Source organism: Lepidochelys kempii, chromosome 1, assembly GCF_965140285.1.
Source record: "Lepidochelys kempii isolate rLepKem1 chromosome 1, rLepKem1.hap1, whole genome shotgun sequence".
Lineage (NCBI taxonomy): Eukaryota > Metazoa > Chordata > Testudines > Cheloniidae > Lepidochelys > Lepidochelys kempii.
This window is the reverse complement of record NC_136380.1, coordinates 344,818,020-344,830,809: the sequence shown is the minus strand read 5'-3', so window position 1 is coordinate 344,830,809 and position 12,790 is coordinate 344,818,020. Positions and strand designations below refer to the sequence as shown.

Sequence of the window (12,790 nt, the reverse complement as noted above, 5' to 3'; positions counted from 1 at the left end):
AGGGATTTCCTGTGGTCTGTGTTATGCAGGAGGTCAGACTAGATGATCGCAATGGTCCCTTCTGGCCTTAAAATCTATAAATCCTCTATGTGAACCAGCATGAGAGGGGGATGAGATGCTTTGCTAGTGTATTTCACAGATATTAGCTAAAAACTGAGGAACATTGAGACGTGAGAATTTTGAGTTCAATTCCAGACTCTGGTGGGGAGGGTTCTCTAGCGGGCACAGACCCTTCTACCAATTTCCCCAAAGCTAGACCCATTCTGCCCTATCCTCCTCCACACTGCCCGGGCACCAGAGAGGTATCTCTGAGAGCACAGATGAGACAGTTTCATCACCTGGCCGCAACCCAGCCCACAGCAGTCTGGAGCTGCAATTGCAGGGAAAGTTCTGCTCAGCCCATTTGCCCTGGGCTGAAGCATGCTCAATGGTGATGGAGTCACCAGAGTTTTTAGCTGTGACCCTTAACTAAGATCAAATTGCTGGTCGCCACAGTTATGCCAGTCCTCAATTATTCTGTTATTATTTCTGCAGATGATTACACTTTCTATAAATCCCACTGCCTTCTCCTCATCAGCTGCCTTTAACGTTATGAGCATTTTCTTTATATATTATTACTTTTGTTCACCGCCAGTCACTCTAATGGCAAGATAAACTTCAGAAATATAGTTAAAATATACGGTGCATTAAAAAATTCTTTGGCCACTTGAGCTTTTCGTAGCCAGTTTGATTGCTGCCAGTGCTGATGTAAATTTGGAGGATGTATATCCAGACATTTATGAAGCCTGGAATTTTGCTGGCAAAGCATTGACCTGATTCCACTTTATAACCTAATAACGTTCCCCGATACTCTTCCTGTAAATTTTAAATTTAATTTTACAACAATAAGAATTAGTGGGGTAATAATGTAAGCATAGTGTGCCCTGTAAATCAACAGTGTCCATCTGCTCCATGTACAGAGATGGCTTGCTTATTACTTCACCCAAGCGCACTGGTTTATTCCACTGGGATTTTTTGGGGAGAGTGGCTGTGTGTTTTTAAAGAGTCTAAAGGTGCCAGATTGCAAGTCTTACAGACTGAAGCCTTGTGTTTTCCCATGCAGTACCTGTATTGTGGATCAATACAAGGAAAACTTCCCCTGCTCTGCCTTCCCACTATCTCAGTCCTGACCTGGAGGGATGAGAGGGATCACAGTCCTGACCTTTAAGGGTGAGAGGGGCAGGGCTGGATTCATCTTTTGTGGGTCCCAGTGCCCAGACCATGGCCCCACTCCCTCCTCCCCGCACACTCCATACTGAGGCCATGTCCCTGCTTGGGCTCTTCTCCCCAAGGCTCCGCCCTTGCTCTGCTCTGAGGCCCCGTCCCCACTTGGCCTCTTCTTCCCCCCCCCCCCCCAGGCTCCCACCACCACTCGCATGAGGAGGCAGGGGGGCGAAGGGGGGAGGGGGCAGAAAGGGACAAGGGAAGCCTCGGGGGAAGAGGCTGAGCAGGGGTAGGACCTTGGGGTGGAGCAGGGGGGCAGGGCCCCTTCTGAGCATGGGCCCGGTTCCACAGTACCATTGGTACTGTTGTAACCCCGGTCCTGGAGAGGGCAGATCAGTGAATGTGGCCCATCCAGCCGTTGGTATCTCTCTCTCTCTCTCTCTGTGAAATCCTAGTTCCACTGAAATCAATGGCAAAAATCCCTCTCTATCAATCTATCCTGTGCCCATCACCGCAGTATCTCTGTACTGTAGTTGTTCTGTGAGTAAAAGACATCTGTTTTCAGGACTGTCAATCCAGCCCTTTCTACTGGCACAACATTCATTAACCATGTTCTGCACAGTACAGCTTTGAAGATCTCCCTCCACCTCTCAGCAAAGTTTTAATTGAAGTTCCTCTAGAGGGGTCATTCAGATACTATAGTGGTGAGGCCCGTATTAGCAGATAGATAGATAGAAGTCTCATATTGCCAAGACTTATGGACCGAGGGATCCAATGGATACAGTGTACTTGGACTTTCAGAACGCCTTTGACAATGTCCTTCGCCAAAGGTTCTTAAGCAAACTAAGCAGTCATGGGACAAGAAGGAAGATCCTCTCATGGATCAATAACTGGTTAAAAGATAGGAAACAAAAGATAGGAATAAATGATCAGTTTTCAGAGTGGAGAGAGGTAAATAGTGTGACCTGTGCGGTTCAACATATTCATAAATGATCTGGAAAAGGGGGTGAACAGTGAGGTGGCAAAGTTTGTGGATGATACAAAATTACTCAAGATAGTTATGTCCAAGCTGACTGCGAAGAGCTACAAAGGGATCTCACTAAACTGGGTGGCTGGGTGACAAAATGGCAGATGAAAAATTCAGTGTTGATAAATGCAAAGTAATGCACACTGGAAAAACGTAATCCCAACTATACATATACAATTAGGGGCAAATTAGCTATTACCACTTAAGAAAGAGCTATTGGAGTCCTTATGGATAGTTCTCTGAAAACATCCACTCAATGTGCAGCAGCAGTCAAAAAAGCAAACAGAATGTTAGGAACCATTAGGAAAATGATAGACAATAAAACAGAAAATATCATAATGCCACTATATAAATCCAGGGTACACCCACATCTTGCATACTGTGTGCAGTTCTGGACACCCCATCTCAAAAAAGATAGATTGGAAATGTAAAAGGTGCAGATAAGAGCAATGAAAATGATTAGGAGCATGAAATGGAGCAGCTTCCATATGAGGGGAGATTAAAAAGACAGGGGCTGTTGAGTTTAGAAAAGAGATGACTGGGGGTGGAGGGGGATATAGTGGAGGTCTCTACAATCACGCCTGGGGTGGAGAAAGTGAATAGGGACATGTTATTTATCCCTTCACATAACACAAAAACTACGACTCGCCTGATGAAATTAATAGGCAGCAGATTTAAAACAAACTTAAGGGATTACTTCTTCACACAACGCACAGTCAACCTGTGGAACTTTTTGTCAGGAGATGTGAAGGCCAAAAGTATAACAGGGATCAAAAAAGAATTAAGAGAAGTTCCAGGAGGATTTGTCCATCAATGGCTATTAGCCAAGATGGTCTGAAATACAACCCTATGCTGTGGGTGTCCCTAAACCTCTGACTGCCAGAAGCTGGGACTGGACGTCAGGGGATGGATCGCTTGAAATTGCCCTGTTCTGTTCATTCCCTCTGAAGCACCTAGCATTGGCCACTGTCGGAAGACAGGATACTGGGCTAGAGGGACTATTGGTCTGATCCAATATATCTGTTCTTATATAAGACTTTATTTCTGAAGCTATAGAGCATACTACAAGGATTTATAAATAGTGAAAACTAAACTATCATTGGCAAAATGAGGAGTCCATTTCATGCTATAGCATCCTTGGTTGTTTTTATTTTCTGTTCACTGACTTGCTAACTGGCAAAATTCAGCCATTTGCAGTGGGTGTCTGTGCCAACAGGGCGAATTACGAGCTTTGAGTGTGTGCTTATTAGCTTAATATAAAGAGTTACATGGAATGATAGAATTAAACTACACAAGTTAAATAAATTATCTAGGATCCACTCTGTAATGCATGCCTTGTATAAATGAGATTAGTTTTCTGGTTCTCTTGGAATCTGATCCAACTCCCATTGGAGTCAGTGGAAAGACTCCCATTAATTACTAATCAGCGATAGTGGGATCAGGCCCTTACATGCTTCAGTCACTCAGGGTGGGTCTGTCGTGGTTCATGTACACAAAGGGCAAGAGGTGCTTTTTCAGCCTAGGTGACATGTATTTCAGATTAAGGAAAACAACAAAGGAAGAACAAATGTAGAGTCCATGATAGTGTGCGTCTCACACTCTTGAATCCTCCTGCTGCTAGCAGGCAGACTTCTTACCTTTAAAGGTACAAGCCTGAGCAAACACCCATAGCTAATTACCGCAGAGTGTCTTTGGGATCAGGGTTATTTAGCTAGTTCCTCCTCACACTTCGTACGAAGTAAGTGTTGGATGCAGATTCGAACCTGGGGCCAGTACTGAGTGCCATGGGTTTGTATTGTACATCATCCAAAGAAATTGCCTTTTTAAATTTCAATTAGAAAGAACATTAGGTCAATCAGATAAAGCCACATTGTGAGAATTTCCTCTTTATGGCGCTCGCCTCTCCAATTATCTATAATGAACTTCCTAACAGAGCCGCAAACCTTTTTATATGCAAACGAGTCTTTTATTGGGACTGCTGCAACCACCGCTTGTTAATGAACTTGAAACGAGTGTTATCAGAAAGGTTACGGTGCTTGTGGGGAGCAGTTGGCGGCAGGGGGCAGGTGGGTAGGTGGAACAGGGATAAAGGGAAACAAGAAAATCCAGTCTTTGGGGCTTGGAGTGACTCCCAGGTAATATCTTCCCCGCTCAACCTCCCACCTGGTTCTTAGGCCTTTATATTTGATGAATGTCAAGAGAATCCCCTGCCCCAGTGACAGATAGGGTTTGCCCACCTTTCTACCCCAAGGATTTGCTGTGTAAATGTGTCCCCACTTGCGGCCCTGTAGCTGGAGGCAGAAGACGTTTCTGGGCGGTGCGGGAGCAGGGGGGTGATTTTGGGTTGTGTTCTATGGGAAGCTTTGCCACAGGTGACCCTGGCTGGACTGCCTAGCCCCTACTGAGGCAAGGAGAAAACCAGGGCTTTCAGTTGCCTTTGGAAGCAGACCCCCTGTGCAATGAAAGCCAAGCAACATAGCGAGCAATCAAATTGGAAGTGATGCAGCGCATGCCTGGGGCCTGGTTCCATTACAGAGTTTAAACTCAGACACCATGCTCACTGATGAGATCGCTGAGTGGGCACCTGCTTTCGAGCAAACCTGGGGCCTGCTGTGGGAACTTGCGTTGAGACCATGGGAAATGTACAAGGCCGAATGATTCTCACCAGAAACGTGGTGGCCCTCATGGATTCTGATGGCTTTTCCATTTGAGATTTTGGATTTGTAACTGTAGTGAACCCCACGCAGACCCAAATGAACAGATATCTTCATCCCCAAGTCTCTGCAAAACTGAGTCAAGACTGGGGCCCACTCACTCCAAGAGCCTCCCTGTTTTTATTCTACTTGCCCCTGGAACTGTCTGCCTTCCAGTTGATCTCTATAATGTTGGGCTGGACTCTGCCTCACTCCCACTGAGTCGCAGTTTAACCCTTGGGCCAGGCCTGAGGTGAGGTTCTACCTGGTTTGGAGGCTCCGGTGATGGTGGCATGGAGCCGTAATACTGAGAAAATCCTCCTCCGGTTGGCAAAGGCAACAGTATAGCCTCTTAGTGATGCCAGAGTGGCCTTTTGTTCAAGGCTGGGCTGGATGCATTCCTATCAGGGATGCCTAGGGGAAGTTGTCCCAGCCCAGCCACGGTGCTAAGTGTATTCAAGCCCGTATGGAACTTGGCTGTGGCATGGCCTCGTTGAAGGCAGAGCGGCTGTTCTCGCATCGAGAATCCATTACTCTTAACAGTGCCATTGCTTTCCCTGGGTGGATTCACCCTTGTATCCCCAGGGGCAACTCCGCAAAGGTGGGAGGGGGCTTGCCTGGAGGGAGGGCAGTTTCTGCCAGGGGCAGGCAACTTCAGAACCAGGCTGTGGCTCACTAGGAGCTCGTCTGAGGGAGGCTGCTCCCCTGGTGGTCACGTCCAGCCTCTCCTCGGCTGTGCTGGCCGTCTTGGGGGTCCCTGGCAGACATGCATCACTTCATCTCTTGGCAGCAGCTTTTCTGGGGCTCTCAGTAACATAGTGTAGATGTAGGTGCATACAGGTGGCAATGCCAGGACGGATCAATGGACTATGTGGTCCGGTGTCCCTACTCAGACAGTGGCCAATTGCAGATGCTTCAGGGTCAGGGGTGAACCCCCCCCACCTTAACGCATCTAACTTACCCCATGTGGTGGGTGTGGCTGGGATATCTTCCTGACCCCAGTAGCAAATCAGCTCACACTCTGCAGTGTGATAATTGATGCCCCTTGTCGTTCTATTCCTAGCTGATATAAGTGCAGATGTTACACGTCTAATCCATTTCTCCATCTTCCTTAGATATTTGCCTCCGTAAAATACTCCCAGCACCTGCAGAAACAAGTTCCCAGACTCTCTCAAGCCATAAATCCCACTCTCAAGCCTTCCAGTGTCCTCCCCACTCCTACATCAGTCATTCTCCTCAACCTCCCTCTCCCACGCCCCTACATGCAACCTACACAATAGCCTAGGGACATAAATGGTTCATCTGCATTTGCCCGTATAGATTGTAACCGGCTAAGGAGTATTTGCGGGTGCTTTTTGTGTGAACAAGCAAGACAAAGTGAAACGGCTTGCATGGTGTGCTTGATGTAGCAGACTCTGCCCTACGGTGCTCTGATCCTGGCAGAGGGCAGGTGGTGTGAAGGACTGGGGGCAGTGCAGTGAGGGATCCCTGATGATAATCTCTCAGGCCTTGTCTGCATACACAAGTTGTTAACTAAAAGTGTGAAGTTAAACAGATGTAGATAACTGGTCTAAACCTGAGGTTTAAAACTCTGCATGGGTGTTAAACCTGACTTATTTTGGTTTAGCTGGCGATGCTAAGGTTTAAACTCAAGTAAAGTGCCCATATGCAGAGTTGTGCTGGGTTAGCTACATCAGTTTAATTGCACACCGTTACTTCCTTGTGTGTGTGTAGAGCAGGTCTTGTGCTCACAGAGCCCCTTTGATCCAAACTGCCTTCCCAATGTCCCCAAAGGTTCTCCGAGGCTTATATTCCTTCCCCCTCTGAAAGGCAGGGGCAGCCCATCTGTTGGGGGCTGCTCTATTTGACTAGCTCAGGACAGAGCCTCCTAGATGGGCCTCAGCCATCAGATTCCCTTCCAGAGCTGATCTTTCCCAACGTTTCAGGATATTTGGATCCAGGCTTTTGATTCGTCCATTATTCTTCCTGCCCCTTGTGGTAGGTGAAGCCTGAACCCCCAATCTCAACACCCCCAAAATTTAAGGCACTTACATTTTGTGGCATGAGCCCATGTCTATCTGGAACCAGCTTTTCTACTGAGTGTTCGTTGGCTGTTGAGGGTGGCAGGTGCTTTGTGCCTTCACCCAGACTCTTCCTCTTTCAGTGCCTTGGCAGTGGAGCAGTGCTGAGTCCCAGCAGAGAGGGAATCTTTATAGAAGCTTCCCACGAGTTGATTAAGGCTCAGGCACCAAGGAGTTCCATAGGGAGCTTCTTCCAGTCCTCACAGGCCAAGCCTGCAGTGTGTGTGGGGGGCGGGGTGAGGGGATGTTGGGAGGGGGTGCTCTATCTAGAACACAGGGGGACTCAGTCTGGGGCATGGAACTCCGACTAACTGGCTTGGCATGTTTTCTCCTCTCCCCCAGGACTGTCCTCAGTTGCTCCAGGCAGACAAGATCCTGGTGCCCGTGGAAGTGATCAAGCCAATCACCCTGAAAGCCAAGAACCTGCCACAGCCGCAGTCGGGGCAGCGGGGCTATGAGTGTATCCTGAATATCCAGGGCAACGAGCAGCGGGTCCCTGCCCTGAGGTTTAACAGCTCCAGCGTGCAGTGCCAGAACACCTCGGTGAGGGAGTCCCTCGGGCGGGCCCTTTGCAGGGTGGGGGTGGGGTGAGGGGAAAGAGCCCCAAGGCATTGGTCTGGTGGGAACCCCGAAGGAAGGTGACCAATTCCTAGTTTCCATCCTGGGTTTACTGCAGGGAACAAGCTGCCCCCAGATCAGCCCCACACGTACTGCTGCAGATGGGCCCCTCTCCGACACCACAGCGTGCACCTCACCCTCATTCCCAGGAGTGGGAGCCACGCTTCACAGCCCCCTTGGCCTTGCTGGAGATCGTGGGGACATGAGGGAAGTGCTGGGAGGAAGCTGCTCAGGCTGCCTCGCACAACTGCTGTTGCACTTTGACCTCCCTGCCACTCCAGTGCTGGGCTCCCCGCACAGCCCTGCCGATGCACCTCAGTCTAGTCATTCGGACCTTAGCCGAAGACTTAAGAGACCTGGGTTCCGTTCTCTGTTCTGCCAGAGGCTTCCTGTGTGGCCCAGGGCAAGTCACTTAGGCCCAGATTCCCAGAGGTAGTTAGGCTCCTATCTCCCATTGATTTCAGTGGCCCCTGACTACCTTTGTGAAGCCCACCCTCTCTGCTTCAGTTCTCCCCCTGTAACAGGGGGCTAATAGCACTTCTCTGCTCCCCTGCGGGGTGTGAGGCGGAATCCATGAAAGGTTGTGAGGTGCTTGGAGATCTGTTGCTGAAAAGTGCGACATCAAAGCTAGGTTAACTATGATATGCGCTGCTTTTAGAGTCCTGGGGCCTCACACAGAGCTAATTCCAGGACTTCAATCCCGTCCTTCTACTCCCTTTGGCATTACAGTACTGGGTGCTGCACGCCACTCTGCGAATGCATTTCAGTCCTGATCTGCAGCGCCCCTTGCTGTAGCAGTGCTGGGGTGCCGTCCACTGCTCTGTCGGGTCTCTTCAACTCTCATGCATCTGCCCCTGTGGTTCCAGTCCTAGCCTACCAAGTCTCCCAGCCCCTCCCATTTCACCGCAATGCCAAGTTATTACCCTAGTGTTATAATCCAGAGCACTTCTGCAGTATCTTCTATCCAATTATCTCAAAGAGCTTTGTAGACATTAGTTAATTGAGCCTCACAACCCCCTATCAGGGAGGGATCATCATCTCCAGTTTGCAAATGGGGAAACTGAGACACAGACAGTTGACAGGCCTTGCTCAAGGTCACCCAGCAGGTAACGGCAGTGCCAAGACTTGAACTCAGTCCTAACTCCTCGTCCCCTACTCCTCACTAGTCATGAGCATCCTGACATGCTCAGTTTGTCCTGCAGGAGAATCCAAAGAGATGAAACAGTTGTTCAGAAGGGCCATAACTTGAAATCCAAAGCAACAGCTGTAAAGGGAGCATATTTCGCACAGTAATGGAAAGAATCAAGATTAACACAGTCAGTACCATTGTGATGGGGCCAAATGAGAACCCAGATAGACAAAGAACAGGGAGCGTTAAAGGGCCCAGAGTGAGAAGTGGTGTGGAATGGTTAGAATCACAACTTCACCCTGCCAGTGACTTACTGTGTGAGTCTGGGCAAGTCACTTTGCCTAAATTTCCTTCCTTTTTGTGACCCGGGATTACTAACTCTGCCCTGCCTTACAGAGTGGATGTGAGGATCATGGAAGGAAAACCCATCCTAAGAGCCAAAAGTGGTTTCTTACTGGAGCTGGTTTTCCAGCAGTGTGTGTGAGTGTGGAAGGGGTCTTTCAAGGCAGGAGGTTGCCCAGGCAGTATGATTTCATGTATAGATTTTGCTGTATTATCATTATTATTGTTATTTGAAATTTATTACTCAAAGGCCTAATTACAGGCATCAGCCACTTCACCCCAGCTCCAGTGCTCAAACGCAGGCAGAGCCTGTTAATATCCCACACTACGTATTCTGTTGCATTAAACAGCATGTTGAAGATTATAGGCTGTTAACTGCATTTTATGATCAGTTACAAATGAGCATTTCCCCATCAAAGCCCCTATTTGTCCCCCTGCTTCCATTACTGGTGAGCGCTTGAGTTCAGGATTTTGCAGAAATTAGTGGTTTGAAAAATGAAGAGCCCATTAAACACCTTCCATTTCCTTTCATGTGAGTGAAAGCCGGAAGTTAAGAGGAGTATTATAGGGATCTGTTAAGGTCTTTATAGCTGGCCATAAAGCTGTAGTGGGGAGAGAAAGCAGCCAGCCAGTCTACGCCGTGAATTCCCAGGGACACTATTAGATTGTTCAGTATCAGTCTGGATATAGATACAGTGAATCCGGTGCTGGATTGGCAGAACCGGAGATGAAATTCAGGATTTTCACATGTGCCCAGTGACTTAGAGTGTCTCCATTTTAGGGGGGGGCAGCTTGAGATACCTTGCATGGGGAGCAGCAGGGCAAGCTTCCCCCACATGCTCCCCTCAGTGTGTCTACAGCGACCCCTCTCCAGGTGAAAATGACATTCCATCCGCATGGCCCTTTCAGGCCTTGGCTTCCTTGCTGGGACTGCCACGAGGGTTCCCCTGGGTGTCCCTTTGTGCTGATGGGTTTCCTTACATAGCCATCAGCCCCTGGGAACTGAGCTCTTCAGGACAGGGAATGGATCTGCCTGTGCCGGTGCTGCTAGATTCTCCATTCCAGCCAAGCTGATCTCAACACAGGACCAAAAGAGGTGGTTTCAGTCCACCCTTGTGCCTCCCAGGTTCTCTTGCCTTCTGGGAACCAGCATGGTCCCAGGCACAAGCTAGAGCAGGCCCAGGGATTGATCTAACCTGCACCCTGCTACAACAGTCCCTCTACAGGTGGGGTCAGCAGTCCAGAACAGCCAAGGTGCGGCATGCTTTAGCCAAACCCCTTATTTCCCCCAATAAGCCCTGTCCTTACCCAGCCCCACTAGCTCTTCAACACAGAAAAAGAAATGCTAGGCCCAATTTCTGATCTCAGTTATGTTGGTGTAAATTGGGAGTAACTCTCTTGAAGTCATGGGAGCTGCTTAGGATTTACACTGGAGTAGCTGAGATCAGAAATGGGCCCTAACTCTGCTGGCCTTGTGGAGTTACTCTGGATTTACACTGGGGTAGCTGAGATCAGAATAGGCCCTAACTCTGCTGGCCTTGTGGAGTTACTCTGGATTTACACTGGGGTAGCTGAGATCAGAATCAGGCCCTCTCATTTTAAATAGAGAAGTTTTTCTAAATAGTTCCAACTTCAATGAAGAAATGTCCTGAGGCCACTGGGAGGGGATCAGCCTCTCTGAGTGGCTGTCAGTGATGCTGTACACACCTCTGGCACTGGAATGCCGAGTCCAGCTCTGCCTTGTTTCTGGCCTTCATGGCAATATTGCATTTAATAACTGCAATAAGTCACACCAGGCAGTGCATTTCAGGGCAATTATTGCTCTTGTCAGGTGGCTTGAGCCTCTCAGCCTGGGCCTCGCGCTCCATCACATCACCCAAGGCATGCAATTATCACCCAGACAGACCCCGCCTGCCATTACATATTGCACTTCTTATTCTGTGTGCAGCAGCCAGGCTGACCCAAGAGTGAGGGGATGAAAGGAAAGCAAGGTGTGTTTAGGAGGAGTGTTGAAAAAAAAACTTATCAGGAAGAATGGCCGTAACGGTGAGATCTGTTAGCGTGCAGAACAGTCTCCCCCGTGGGAAGCAGTGGGAGCCCCGCTGCTTGCAGTCATCTGAAGCTAGACTGGCCAAAGCTCTCAGCAAGCATCATGCACAGGCAGCTGGCAGGTGGTTGAGAGATGGACAGTGGACCAGAAAGGTCTTTGCCATCACTAACTCCTAAGATCTATGTACACACGCGCACTCTGTTTGATCTTCTGCCCGTGGCTGGCCCCAGCACTCACAAGCCTCATGGACTGGTCCTTGGCAGTTAGTTCCCTACCAGTGCTCCATCTTATTCCTCGTCTTACCCCTGCACACGTGAGCCTCAGCGCTGTGTGCTTGAAACCTCTATGTAGTGCCGCCCTGGGTGAAGATGAGCTGCCTTGATGGGAACTTATTGCGTTTGAGTTTAATGAGCTCAGGAGTGTTTGACTGGGTGGCACAGAGAGAGAGAGAGTGGGAGACGTGATCCTGTTTGTAGGAGACATTAGAACTGCTCTCTTATGTGTAAATCAAAGATGGGCATGGTTGAACACTCACACATATAATCATTCAGAATTAATAATTATTATTTGTGTGTATTAAAGTAGCACCTAGACGGCCCAGCCAAGATCAGGACCCCACTGTGCTAGATGCTAGGATCTACATAGACCAGACAGACCAAGGTGGGAGAACAGAAAGGTTACCAGCCCTGATTTATGGGTGGGGAACTGAGGCAGAGACAGGCTAAATGACTTGCCCAAGGTCACACAGGTAGTCTGTGGCAGAGCCACACACAGGTTTCTTGAATCTCAGCCCAGAGCCTTTGTCACACGACCACCCTCCCTCTTTCTTACCGTACTCAGGGGACACAAGAGCAGGTACTAAAACTGCGATACAGCGAAGCCTCCCTGGGGATGTTTCCTGTTCCCTGTGGAGGCCAAGCCTTGGGTGGAGAGGTGATGAAACGCTTTGGCCTCATGGCATTGGTGTGCTGGTGTGAAGCTGGTCACAGCTGGGATTTGTCCTGTGATCTTGACCTTTGATCTTTCTCTGTGCAAGCTGGGTGTTTGGTTCCCATAATTGCACGTGCCTGGCTCTATGGAAATATGCAGTCTCATAGGTCTGCTAGACTGATGTTGGGTTTTTAATTAAGGGTACTTGTAATAAAATCCCCTCAGAATCTGTTGAGGTTTCATAGCTCCAGGCTCAGTCTAGGTTTACACAGGAATGTGTAAAGCCGTCACAGAAAACAGATGTTAAATCAAGACGGGTGACATATGGACCCTGTTAAAGATCCATTTGTGCCCTGTTCCCCCCCATATACACACCTCCCCACGTTGCATCTCATGAAAAAGTCATAATGCCACTATATAAATCCATGATATGCCCACACCTTGATTACTGCATGGAGGAGTTCTGCTCACCCCATCTCAAAAAAAGATGTATTAGACCTGGAAAAGATAAAGAAGGGCAACAAAAATGATGAGGGGGATGGTACAGCTTCCATGAGAGGAGAGAGTAAAAAGACGGGGATTGTTCAGTTTAGAAAAGAGACGATGAAGGCGGGTTAGAGGTCCTTAAAATCACGCCTGGGGTGGAGAAAATGAACAAGGAAGTGTTATTTACCCCTTCACATAACACCAGAACCAGGAGTCATTCAATTAAATTAA

General features: G+C 48.6%; 1 protein-coding gene across 1 annotated transcript in view; it reads left to right on the top strand.

Moving 5' to 3' along the window:
* Positions 1–12,790, top strand: part of PLXNA4 (plexin A4) — a 577,474-nt gene that overhangs the window by 444,672 nt on the left and 120,012 nt on the right. The window contains exon 9 of the mRNA XM_073328857.2: positions 7,347–7,547. Within this exon, the coding sequence (XP_073184958.2) occupies positions 7,347–7,547 (201 nt within the window). The remainder of the gene's footprint in view (positions 1–7,346; positions 7,548–12,790) is intronic.